The sequence below is a fragment of the Megalobrama amblycephala genome, linkage group LG22 (genome assembly GCF_018812025.1).
Source record: "Megalobrama amblycephala isolate DHTTF-2021 linkage group LG22, ASM1881202v1, whole genome shotgun sequence".
Lineage (NCBI taxonomy): Eukaryota > Metazoa > Chordata > Actinopteri > Cypriniformes > Xenocyprididae > Megalobrama > Megalobrama amblycephala.
Window position 1 is genome coordinate 3,843,982 of NC_063065.1, and position 12,871 is coordinate 3,856,852.

At 35.2% G+C, this 12,871-nt stretch overlaps 1 protein-coding gene across 11 annotated transcripts in view; it reads right to left on the bottom strand.

Moving 5' to 3' along the window:
• The window catches only part of LOC125257439 (SH3 and multiple ankyrin repeat domains protein 1), a 62,267-nt gene that overhangs the window by 25,772 nt on the left and 23,624 nt on the right, over positions 1-12,871 (bottom strand). For all 11 annotated transcript variants that reach the window (XM_048173775.1, XM_048173779.1, XM_048173780.1 and 8 more), the window contains 10 exons: positions 10,827-11,030; positions 9,888-9,959; positions 9,621-9,729; positions 8,845-8,996; positions 7,687-7,854; positions 2,557-2,673; positions 1,799-1,876; positions 1,489-1,555; positions 684-865; positions 464-594 (listed from right to left, as the gene is read on the bottom strand). In XM_048173775.1, coding sequence (XP_048029732.1) covers positions 464-594; positions 684-865; positions 1,489-1,555; positions 1,799-1,876; positions 2,557-2,673; positions 7,687-7,854; positions 8,845-8,996; positions 9,621-9,729; positions 9,888-9,959; positions 10,827-11,030 — 1,280 coding nt within the window. The remainder of the gene's footprint in view (positions 1-463; positions 595-683; positions 866-1,488; positions 1,556-1,798; positions 1,877-2,556; positions 2,674-7,686; positions 7,855-8,844; positions 8,997-9,620; positions 9,730-9,887; positions 9,960-10,826; positions 11,031-12,871) is intronic.

Consider the following 12,871-nt stretch of genomic DNA (forward strand, 5'->3'; position numbering starts at 1 on the left):
AGTTAAACTGTGTCAGAAAAAATTAATCTTAATTATGTCAGATAACACTTAAGCAAAACATGGTCAGGTCAAATTTGGTTTCAAATTTTTGTACATTTTACTGGTAGTCCACTGAATGAAGAATTTTTGGGTATAATATGTCACAGTTTACTTTATTTTGCTATCCTCACTTACATAAATGAACTATAGTGTCCTGCACCCACTAGTAAAAATATATCAAAAATGTCTGAATAATTTTTGGTTTGACTCTATATATATACTATATATATACTGTATATTTAGTGTACTTTTATTTAGTGTTGTTGAATGAATATGATGCATCAACAAACCCAGTGAACCTGCCAAATCTGGCAAAAAAAAAACTCTTCACAGGAATTTTACAGGATCTGCTTTTGAAAATCACTGCTGCAGTGGCCAAAAACAACCACCATAGACATTTTTTATGTACCTACAGTATACTCACCCCTGCCTCCCTCGCTGTTTTTGCTGCTTTTCCTCTTTCTCTCCTCCCTCTCTCCCACGAGACGGGGAACGGGTTCGGGCTCCGCGGGGACTGCTGGAGCTCCTCAAAGCGAAAGAGGCCCGGCGTTGAGTCTGATTGAAACGAGAGAAAACGAATGATTTAGCGACTGATGTCTCTGCTCGTGAGTTCCCTTGATGGCCAGCAGGAGGTTAAGGGCTACCTGAGCAGGTGGCATGCTGGCAGCAGCGGTGGGCATCACTACGGGATCCATGAGCGTCGTCACTGTGTTCTCGCTCTTGGCGCGGAGCAGCGGGTGAGGATGCTGAAGGCCAGCCGAGATGGGTTGATTCAACATACCGTCCATAAAGTGAGGAACATATTTGGGAGTTTCCAAAAACGGAACTGATGGGAAAGAATAAAAGATTAAAGAAGAAGAGATTACATAGAGATGGGCTCTGTTCCAAAACTTAGTGAGCTTCCTTGATGTCTACTGTCTACATAGGCAGCTGCCTTCTAAGGAACTTCAAAAGCAAGCAATTTGGAAAGAGTACATAGACAGAAACTCAAATAAAGTGCATGCAAAACAACTCATAATTCATTTAAACAGAGCTTGACTTTTCCTAACAGTGTTATTTTAGTTTTTTATTATATACTATTATAGTATATTTTAGTATTATTAATATTTATTTAGTTTATATTTAACAATTAAAAAGGTTAATGATAACAGTGGTTCCTAAACTAATGATGCAATACTCTAAGAATAAAAAATAAATAAAAAACACACAACAAGCAAATATTAAGTAAAATAGTCTATTGATATTAGATTAAACTGCTGTTCATCAGTACTTAATTTTTTTTTTTACACTGAGCTTGTCACAATGCATTATGGTTTTTTTCTTCTCAGTAAAAGACACATGATATGAATTTGGCCAAAACAAGGTACCTTTGTAGAAAACAAAATCACACCAATGAGAGAGCTATGGCATACTTATCGTTTCTTTCTTTTCATAAAGATGCAAACTCACCAACATCTGCGTCATTGTGATTTTTGATGATTTCTCCAAGTTCAAAATGGCCCGACATCACAGCAACCTGTGAAAACAGCATTGCAATGTACTTTGCATCAATGCAATCTCGGATAAAAAAAAGGATATGAGAACAGCCTTTGCCACCTACATTCTAAGAAACGTGCACTTGCTATGTTGATTATTTATCTGTGCACTTAATGTGAATGTCTTTATGTTTTGCTAGACTTTAATGTTTAGTACAGGGGTGGAAACATCCCACATGCATTCATAATAAGTAATGTGATAAGAACTGATAACACACAGTTACCTGGAAGGGGGTTTGACCGTGTTTGTTCTTTATCTCCTTATTGGCTCCTCGGTAAAGAAGGACCCGAACGCAACTCTCCTGAATGGACAGAGGAGTATTGTTCATTGAAATAAAGCAGAAATAAAATAAAATAAATTTTGGACAAAAAAACTTGAGAAGAAATTATAAATATTGCATTGGTAACTAACTGAAATAAGTTTAACTTGAGCTAAATCTGAAATAAAAAATAAATTAAACCTAAATTGTAAACTTAAAAAAAAAAAAAAATGACATAAGCACCTAACAAAATTAGCAAAAATTAAACTAAAATTAAAATAAACTGAAAATATAAAAATTGAAGCAAATTTTTACATTTTACATTTTCTAATGAAACATTTTGTTAATTGAAATAAAATAATACAAAAATAAAATAAAATAAATTAAATTAAAAATAAAAATAGACAAAAAAACTTTAGAAATCAGAAATGTTGCACTGGCAACTAACTGAAATAAGTTTAACTTGAACTAAAACTAAAATAAAAATAAATTAAACCTACATTGTAATCTTAAAAAATAAAAGAATTCATAAAAAGCACCTATCAAAATTGCTAAAAATTAAACGAATTAAAAAAATTCATTTGAAATGATTAAAAATAAATATATAAATTATAATAGTAGACAAATAATACTCCAATAACACTAAACTAAACCATGATAAATAAGATGAAACCATCAGTGTCACGTCTGCATTGGTGGGTTACTGGCAGATTGTTGATTACCTTGTTATAAAGGGCACATATGTGGAGGGCAGTGTTTCCTGATGCATTCTGGGAAGTGGTGTCTGCACCATAGAACAGAAGGTGCTCTAAGTGTTGGGCAAATCCATGCTGGCACGCCTACAGTTGAGTGAACAAAACACAGAGGTTAAAGAAATAAGAGGACATCCGACCTATAATTGGGAAAAAGTCCAAAGAACAAGGTAAAGCTAGAGGAACAACCTAAAGAGGGCAGTAAAGACAGCATAGTATTACAGTCATTGCTAGATTAGAGGGTTGGACGTCTTCCTTTTGTGGAGTTTATTATTGAAAGTAATATTGCATCTTCTTGTTGAACCTGAAATATATATTATTATACTCTTTGTCAAATGAACAGCTTAAAAATTCAACATTTTGATATGATTACATAATTAGGTTAATGTGATGCATCCTGTATAATTTAAAAGACGATATCTGGCATTTAAATGGTTAAAACTACTATCATCATAATGTGCATGCAACACACAAAACAACTTCTTTCAGCCAATGCAAGTGCTTTGGGGTCTAAGTGAAGGTCCGACTGAATCTTGCACGACACTGTAAATGTTAGAGCAAGTGACAAATCTTGGCCAGTTAACAGACGTGGCAGTTCCTCCTTGAGCATAATTTGTAAAAAAAAAAAATCTAAATATCTGAATAAAGTGTACCACACACATCCTGAAAAGAAGCCAAAGCATTGCCCTCTCCATGTAATCAACTAAAAAAATCCAATTTCACTTCAGATCATTTTTTTCCAAAGATGGTTTCTGTCATTTTAGGTAGTTTTCGTCAAGCAGATGTATCTAGTTTGGTTTTAGTTAGTTATCTGATGCTATAAAAAAAAGGCGTGTAACATCATGATTGACCGCTGTGCTTGCGAATGTGGGTCGGGACTTTGATACCGCAGCTCCACCTCAGGATCACTACTGCGCAGACACGGGCGTCATCGGGAACGACCGTTTCTGGAATATTTTGGCTTCATTTTTCTACAGTGGAAGGAAGTGGAGACGCATCGTCCATCTTTTTTTAAAGTCTATGATATTAATTATATAAACCGCTATGCCTTAATGTTATTCTAGTATCATCAAGTTACTATTATAGTTTGTATTACTATTTTGAATTAGCCTTTAAATTTGATATTTTCCATTATCATTACAATCATTTAAATATTTGTTTAAATGCATCTATTTTGTTTTTATTCATTTTTATTTCAGTTATAGTTTTTTAGTATAATCAAGTTAAACTAAATGAAAATGAGAAATGTTGCAACTAGCTGAAATACAATTTAAAAAATATATATATTTTTTTATATTTATATGTATTTATTATATATATATATAATTATTTATTATTAATATATATATATAAATATATATATATATATTTATATTCAATATTTATTTTATTTCAAGTAATTTTTTTTTAATGGTTTTAGCCTTTAGTTTGCTTCAATAACCCTGCTCTGCTCTCTAGATATTCAGTACTGGACATTAAAAAGCCCATGTTGTGTGTTTGAACTTCATTAAATTTCTCCTAAATCCTAAAAAAGTTCTTCTTATGTGCCAGAAGCTCAGAATTAAATCTCTGCCTTAATTCAAGAGATATATATATATATATAATCACTGGGCTCTCAGGGTGTTGTGGGAGTCGTATCATGGTGTGTGTGGGTAATGGCAGGTAGGTGGTTGTGAATTGGGGAAAAGAAACCGTATTCATATATTTGTGCACAAAGAGGTTCAGAAAAGAGAGGAGAGAATTAACAAGAGAACCTTTTGTTTAATATCAAGCAAGGACAGACATTAGAAGATGATGAATGAAATGAGAGATGAGAGATGGGTACCTGTGAACTTCAACCTCTCCAAACGTCTCTTCATGTCTGATCTATGGAGAGAGACACAGAGAGAGAGACAGGGGAAGACTATGGACAGCGTCTGAAAGCTGATTCAAAAGCACCTAGACGTTGTTCTCCATTTGTTGAAGGCTTTCATGTGCTTAACCGTGATTGGGTGGTGGGGATTCATGTAGTTTCAGGTGCACATCTGTGAGTCTCATAACACCGGTGGTGTAGTGGTTATATCTCAGGGTTGATGTGCTGGAAGGTTGTTAGCAGTAAACTATCACTGTTGTGCCTTGAAGCAAAGCACTTAACTCCAGGTTGCTCCAGGGGGACATGAACTGTACTGTAGTAAGTACTGGAAGATGCTTCGGTTAAAAACATCTGCTAAATCAGAGGATTTCACATTAGACCGTATGTACAACCTGACACAACAATCTTGAATTTTGATACTTTCAGCAGCAGTGTTGTTTTACTATTATTTCTATACTATTATAGATGTTTTGAATTAGCCCTTATTTTTATATTTTCAGTTTTAGTTTTAATTTAAGTGTGTCATTTCTCTTAGTTTTGTTAGTTTACATGGATTTTGTTTGTTTGTTTGTTTTGCACACGTGTTTTGAAAATATTATCCATATAAAACCATCATTTACAGACCAGTATGGACAACATCAGTGATTATAATGGCTTCTATTTGCTTTTGACGCGACGCTCACATCCGGTGTAGGCAAATGTCAGCCATTGAGCAACTGAATGCCAGTGGGCGGGGAATATGGTGTGATGATGCATAACTATTCGTCGATGTCTTGCTCTGGAGGCGTGCATACAGATCCCACAATATCAAAACAAGCCATTTTGGGAGCTTGAGAACATAAATGCTTTGTTAATAATGAGGAGGACGTTTGACGCTATTAAACTTGCAGGATGTTTTAATGGTACAAAGATCTCTTATGTGACAAAAGATCAAAGCAAATTTGATCTCTCGAGTCATAGCACCTTTAATATATTTGATTAACTTTATTTTAATTGGCTAGGTGCTTCAGTTTTTTTTTTGCACTTCATCTTAGTTAGCGGCCAAAGCAACACTTCAATTAACAAAAATTATTTTTAATAGTTTAACTCTTCTTGGCAGCTAATAATTCACTAGTACTTACTGTGCTCAGTGCTGCGTTAAGCCTTCGCGGGGCCCTGGGCTAACGATCGCAAAGGCCCCCCTCCCCCTTGACATCCATAATCGCGCGTCTTATGCGAATGAGTCCGAAGATTTTAATATGAATAAGATATTATCAATTTAAAACATGCAGACAAAAATGGTAAAAACTTTTCTATGATTGACAACAACTGTAGTCTACTACAGTAGGCTCATGTGCACTCCTCCATCATTATGACTTTGCATTGCTGATCTAAAAATGTAAAAAATAAAATTAAAATTAAAAAAGGCTTTTTAACAAGTCCAAGTTTAAATTCGACCGATTCGACTCTGGCTTTGGAATTTCAGAATGGTCATATCATCATTTCAGATGCGATGTGTCTGAAGATTATTCTAGTTGATTAATTATTGTCACAGACTTTTTTTAATGCACGTTTTATACCTAATAAATGTACTGTTAGTTTCTTCTCTAAATATGTTTCCATCACATTTTATGTGCATTTTATTTCGTTGAATAAAACGTATCCACCCCAACGAGTGTACAAGTTACATTTATTCACATCTTGTGCAGTATCTTAAAATGTGCAGATGTAGCGTTTTTTCTTTTCTTTTTCTTTTTCTTTTTCTTTTTATGAAAACCAATATGACTCATTTAAAATTCTGTACTACTTACATTACTGCATGCATAAGTTTCAGAAACCCACTTTAAAAATGACGGTCATGCAATAGATCATCGTTAAGACATTGTATGGACCCTTTCTTTGTCAATTTATTCAGCTTCTTAATGATTTTAGTAGTAACATTTAACATAGATAGGCTTTAGCAAGTTATTGACAACATTTTTTATATTATGCTTCATTTTTATGAACATGCACACGGCTTCTGTGTCGCGCACATATGAGCGTGCGAGCCTTTAAAAGTATGTGGCTGCGGAAAGATGCGTTCGGCGTGTACTCTGCGCACTATCTAGTGGACTTTTGTTTTCAATCACTCAATTAACTCTCGCATGGGCTGTTGTAGTGTACACACACGGTCCGTGCCATCACGAAAATTGGGCTGCACGCGGACGGGGAGTTCGGACGACCACAAACTCTCCTGATGACGAAAATTACGCGATGCGAACGCCCGAAATATACCTTGGTGTTAAGCCTGTAATAGCGGGGCACCAATCCACCCAGGCCCATATGCACGTGCATACCCAGACGCCACGACACTGTCCTGGTTGTATTCCTGCGTGCGTGTCCGCTGCGCCCGTGACTCTTGATTCAGGTGTGTGACGACGATTCGTTTTAAAACGCAAAAGAGGATTGTCTCGGGGCCCCCCCAGCGTTCGGGGCCCTGGGCTGCAGCCCATGTTGCCCATTAGGATAACGCGGCCCTGACTGTGCTGTATTAAGTTTATTCAGTGAATACTGTAGATTTTGATCAGGTGCATGTCCACAACAAACGATAGGAAAGAAGCATTTCTCGTTTATTTAGCATTGTTTTGATCATTTTTAATTTTCTATCCATTACATTTTTCATTTTGACATTTTGTCTGTGTATAATACAGTGCCCTGTGTATAATAAGGTTAAAGGACAAAGGTTGAGGAATCCCACCATCTGACACCTGATGAGTGAGGAAAAACATCTTCAACAGAGGACAAACAGAGTCTAGCTGCTTACGAATACAGACACTCAGTGATGACCAGGATGAAACACACAAGTATGTGCAGGTGTTTAGAATCACAAGGGCAAAGAGCATGAGAAACTGATGGGAAAATGTCGTTATTAAAGCACTATTTGAATTTTTAAAAATTCAAACATTTAAAAATTCCACATTTGAATGCTTAAGGCTACGATTTCTATAGTCATCTAATGTTGCAAAACATTTTTCTATTATAGATTTTAATGTGTGCAATAGGACCACAGTTTGGCCTTAGAAAGAGAAATGTAGGGATGTTGACTGATTTAAAGTGGAAATTGAGCAGCCACATAGAGAAATGAAAAGAGAACCAAAAAAAAAGAGAGAATGATATGTGAATATAAACAAAAATCCACTGAAACGGACACATGCATGCACACAAAGAATCCATAATCTCACATATTCATTATTCCCTTGTGTTTAAGACTGTAAACTAGTGACGCACACCTGGTGTGACTCGTCCCAGCCGTTCTCATCTCTGACTCCAAGTCGTGCTCCATAGTACAGCAGAGTTTCACAACAGGACGTGTCGCCCCCTGTCAGCACCGAGTGGTACAGCGGCGTCAGACCACAGCGGTCTCGATAGTCCGGAGAAGCACCCAAAGACAGCAGAGCCTGAAAGATGGGATGGAAATGAAGAGTTATGCACATTAAGATTTACAAAAAAACCCATTACAGATGGACAAATCAATATTTTGCATTTGTCACCATAAATTTCTTCTGCAAATGAAAGGTTATGGAGATAAAAACAAAGTATTTAGCTGGTCATGATCATGATCATGAATTTTTAGGTGTAAAACTTATTTTAAAGCACCCCTGTTATGCGTTTTCAGATATTACATTTCATGTAATGTGAAATATATCCGTTTATGGTCTGCAAAGTTTCAAAGATCAAAGATAAATGGAGTTATTGAAAGAAGCGATTCTGAACTGACTGAAACGAGTCGTCAGTCATTCCAGTTTCACTTCCTGCTCGAACCTACGTAGGTTTGTGACAAAACTGCATAATGCCAGCCTATGGTCTTCATTGGCTGCCCATGAACAACGTCTACTTTGCCCCGCCCTCAAACACTGTAGCTGTAGCTTAGAAGAGTTTGCTTTGTGTTGTTGACATGTTGAGAAGACGCTGTTTTCTGCGCAGTGAAAGAAAATCCACTGGATGAGGACTCGCGCTGGAATTGATACGGTAAAACCGACGGCACTGTAACTGTTTGTATCACTGTGTATCAAGTGCTGAAGAAGATTTGAAGCTGAAATTCAGTTATGGTAATAGTGTTTGGTTTCCGAAACACGCTGTAAGCGGCCGACCAATCACAACAGACTGGGCCATCTGACAAATCAGAGCAGAGCAGACTCTAGGAAAGGAGGGGTTTAGAGACGGAATCCTTGATCAAACCGATTTAGACATTGTGGCAAAAAAAAAAAAAAAATATTATGATAAAATTAAAGTGTTTTTTTTGTTCTTGGATGCATGTAAACCTATTGTAGGAGACTCCAAAACAACATTAGGAACTTTAAAATAGCATAACAGGGGCATTTTAAGAGAGAAAAAACTACTTAAAATGTTTAAATGCATTTTGTTCAATGAACTGCATGTGTTTGTACCATCAGTGCGGATTGGTTGTGCGCTCTGACTGCTTTGTGGAGGGGCGTGAGTCCATCTCTGGATCTGAAATCCACATGAGCGCCGTTCAGCACCAGGACACGAATCCCTTCCACGCTCAGACTCCCCTGAACCGCCAGAGTCAGAGGCGTCTCTGAGAGACAGATGAAAACATTACACAGCAACAGAAGAACAGCTTTACTTAAGAATAACAGGCGGCATACTAAATGGCAAAAATAAAAGGATTGTCTCGGTTAGAAGTGACCAATGAGCTGCAGCCTTACTGTGACGTCATACTGCCTGTGAGCGAGATACTGAACTCTTGCTTATTCTAAGCATCAGTGAAATTAGTGCGCTGGACATCACATCAAATAAAAAGCATCCGTTCAATGAAAAAGCATGACAGATGATGAAAATAGACTCAGAGGAGCATAATGAGCGTTGAGTTTAAGGTCAATGAAATGAGACGATTCTGACACAATGACGCTCACCAGAACTGAAAATGTCAAAGCTTTAAACATTCTCCATCTACATCTACTACATCATATATGCAATCTAGATCAAAACCACATTGACTGTCCAAATAAAATGATTGCACTTTTTTTTCTCATTTGAAATTTCATACTCAGGAGTTTATATAATTAAAGCACTACAAAAAAATCTCTTTTCTGCAAGCTGCATTTAAGGGTTTGTTTTGGCATATTTTCAAAATTACCATTTGGAGACTCCCAAAGGATTCATGACCCTTCACATAGTTTAAGTTGTCCGTGTGTCTCACCTCCGCTCTCAGTGTCGTGGTAGTTCGGATCCAGTCCTTTATCCAGAGCTTTACTCAATTTCTCCACAGCTCCACCGTGAACATAATCCAGGAACTTCTTCAGATTGGCCTGCAGAGGGAGACACACACAGACATTTCATCTCCTTCCTTTAGTGTGTTCATCCACAACACATCCGTCTCTACTGGATATTTCATTTTTGCTGGCAGTTCCTATAATTATACAAGATGTGTTTTTGGTGGATATTAATATTTTTGTCCAGTATTTACCTTGGTGTGCAGCTTCGCTAGTTGTTTCTCATCCAAGTTTGTCTGTTTGTAGACCCGTGTCTTATATCTGAACTGTGGGTTAAAGAAACAAGGAAGAGAGGGAGGAATAGAGGGAAACTGGTTAAAGCTTGCTCAGTTCACAAGTTCTGAGAAACAAGAACTAAACTGTGCAAATCTGAAACTGTAATAAAAATGACCACATTGAAATATTGAATCATTTTCTCTAGATGTGAATTTTTCATAAATGTGAAAAAAGTGTTTTACCTTAATGTGTTTTTTTTATATCCGTTAAACTTTAATGTATAAAATGCAGTTTCTGACAAACAAACAAAAGTTTGATAGTTTAGTCCATTTTTTATACTGTAACTATTTTAATATTTAAATTGTGCTGAAATGCCATTACAAAAACTGTAATATAGTTTAAACACAAGTAATTATCTTTTTTATCATTTCATAATTTTTCATTAAGGTATTCAGTAACACTTTACAATAAGTTCACGGTAGTTAATTTAATGAATGCATTAACTAATATAAACTATAAGTGTGCAATACATTATTTATTAATCTTAATAACATTAATTAAAATACAATTATTCATTGATGGTTTGTGTTAGCTCAACTCCATGAAATAACATTAACATATGTACAACTTTTGAATTGTAATAATTTATTAGTAAATGTTGAAATTAACATACTTTTGAAGTATTGTTAGGTTTATGTTAACAGCAGGTTTCTCTTGTGACAACTTGCCCCTATAGGCTCAACATGAGTTAAATGACCTGTACCATTTTTTCCAGGCCATTAACGATTGAAATGTTCCAGCTTTTTTTGCAGCCAAGATTTAAGGTATGTCTGTGCAGAAGGTTATGAGATTCAGGGGCATTCTGGGTGATGTTGTCTAGTGTTTGTGAGCCTGTGATCTAATATTCGCTACAGCACCTCTAGGTAGGGCACTCCCTTCTCCAGGGACTGGGAAAACTCTCTAAGCAAGCGCTCCTCCTCCAGGAACTTGGCATCTCGTCCGTCTCCAGCTGGCTGGAAGAGGCCGTAATTGTAAACGTCCCACAACGACTCGCTGAGAGAACAAATAATCTGCTGCTTCGCACTCCAAACGCTTGAGTCGGGATCAAACCGCAAACACTTCTACAGACGGCGAGAGAGAAAACAGGTTTGAGAGAGAGTGAAGAACAACAGATTGAACTGGATTTAAGGTTCAAAACAACTTCAGATTTATTGACGGCATCTGTGACGTGCTGTCATTCACCACAGACCTTCATTTCGACAAAAGTCATGTTCACAGTAAATTGCACTTACAATGGATGTCTATGGGAAAGGCATTCTGGAGGGTTTACAGGCAAAGTGTGCAACCTGAAGGACAAGCTGCAATAATTTTCTGTGGTGCACAACAACATGTCAAAGATTAAACATTTTGTACTGACACCTGTTGAAAATGAATTTAAAATGACACAAAAGAGCTTCTGTTTTGTTTGCATTTGAACAATCATTTTTACAAGCCCTTTCAAAAGCTTTAAAACTAACATCTGACATACTGCAAACAATAAACCATCCTGCATATTAAAATCCAACAGCAAAACTTCATAACCGTGAAGAGTGAGTGTTAGCATGCTGCTTCATCTGGGGACTGTTAATGTGCCGCGATTGAGAATGTTAAGTGAGCTGCTAATTGAGTCAGGAGTTTAGATGAGTTTAGATGAGAGTGATTTTGACATTAAATCAGGTCAGAACTCCCACACAAATCATGAGAGGAAGCTCAAGCTCAGTGTGTGTGTTTATTTAAAATTTCCCCAGAATAGCTTCATACACACTAATATACAAATGCACTAAATATTCTTTCACTAAGGATTCCCATGTTGCCCCTTTTTCTCCACCTGAATTAACTTATTTTTTAATTTTCTCTTAATGTCTCAATCTCTCCCACGATAGCCTTGGGAGACACAATAGATCCAGAGTATATTAAAGTGTGTGTGTTTCTTTGAAGCTTTCAGAAACTCATTATGAACATTTACTGTTATTCAGTTTGTGTGTGTGTGTGTTTATGACTGACATGTGAACATCAGACGTTAATTTAGCAAAGGAGACAGCAACATTTCATAAATATTAATACTGAGATATTTGAATTTTGATTACAGACTTTAGTGTCTTAGCAAATCTGAGACATTATTTCTGAAACTCTAGAGGAGACACGTGAGATTACTGGAGTATTTTTCTCTTGAGAATCATCTGAGAAGCAGGAGAATTCAGAAGAAGTCTTCATTTGCACTCCATTAATATCTCAGTGCTGTCAAGGAAAATTACAGACTGACCAATATTGCATTTTCAACAAACAGCTCAAATGCCAAATTATTTTAAGTGCCCAATTACCAATATGCAGAATCAATTTTAAATTGTCTATTTATTTTACATAATTAAAACTTAGATTAATTAAAATAATAATTTAAAACATTACAACTATAAAAATAAATTATTAATTTAATAATAACACATATTTATAAGAATAATAACCTTAATAATAACAAAAACAACAAAAAATCTACAATACAGCTATAAAAATATATTAATAATAAATATGTATAATAATAAAAACTGATGACAATAATAACTAAAATTCATAAATCATATATCACTATACAAATAAAATATTAGCATTATTAATAATAGAATTTTATATTGCATTTTTATAATAATAATAATAATAATACATATTTATAAGAATAATAATCTTAATAACAAAAACAACAAAAAATCTACATTACAGCTATAAAAATAAAACATTAATTATGAATATGTATATTAACCATAATAATAATAATAATAATAATAATAATCATCATAACTAAAAAAATCATATACAACTATAAAAATAAAATATTATTATTATCATTATTATTAATAATAGAATTTTATATTATATTTTTATAATAATAATACATATAAGACTAACAATCTTAATAATAATAAAAATG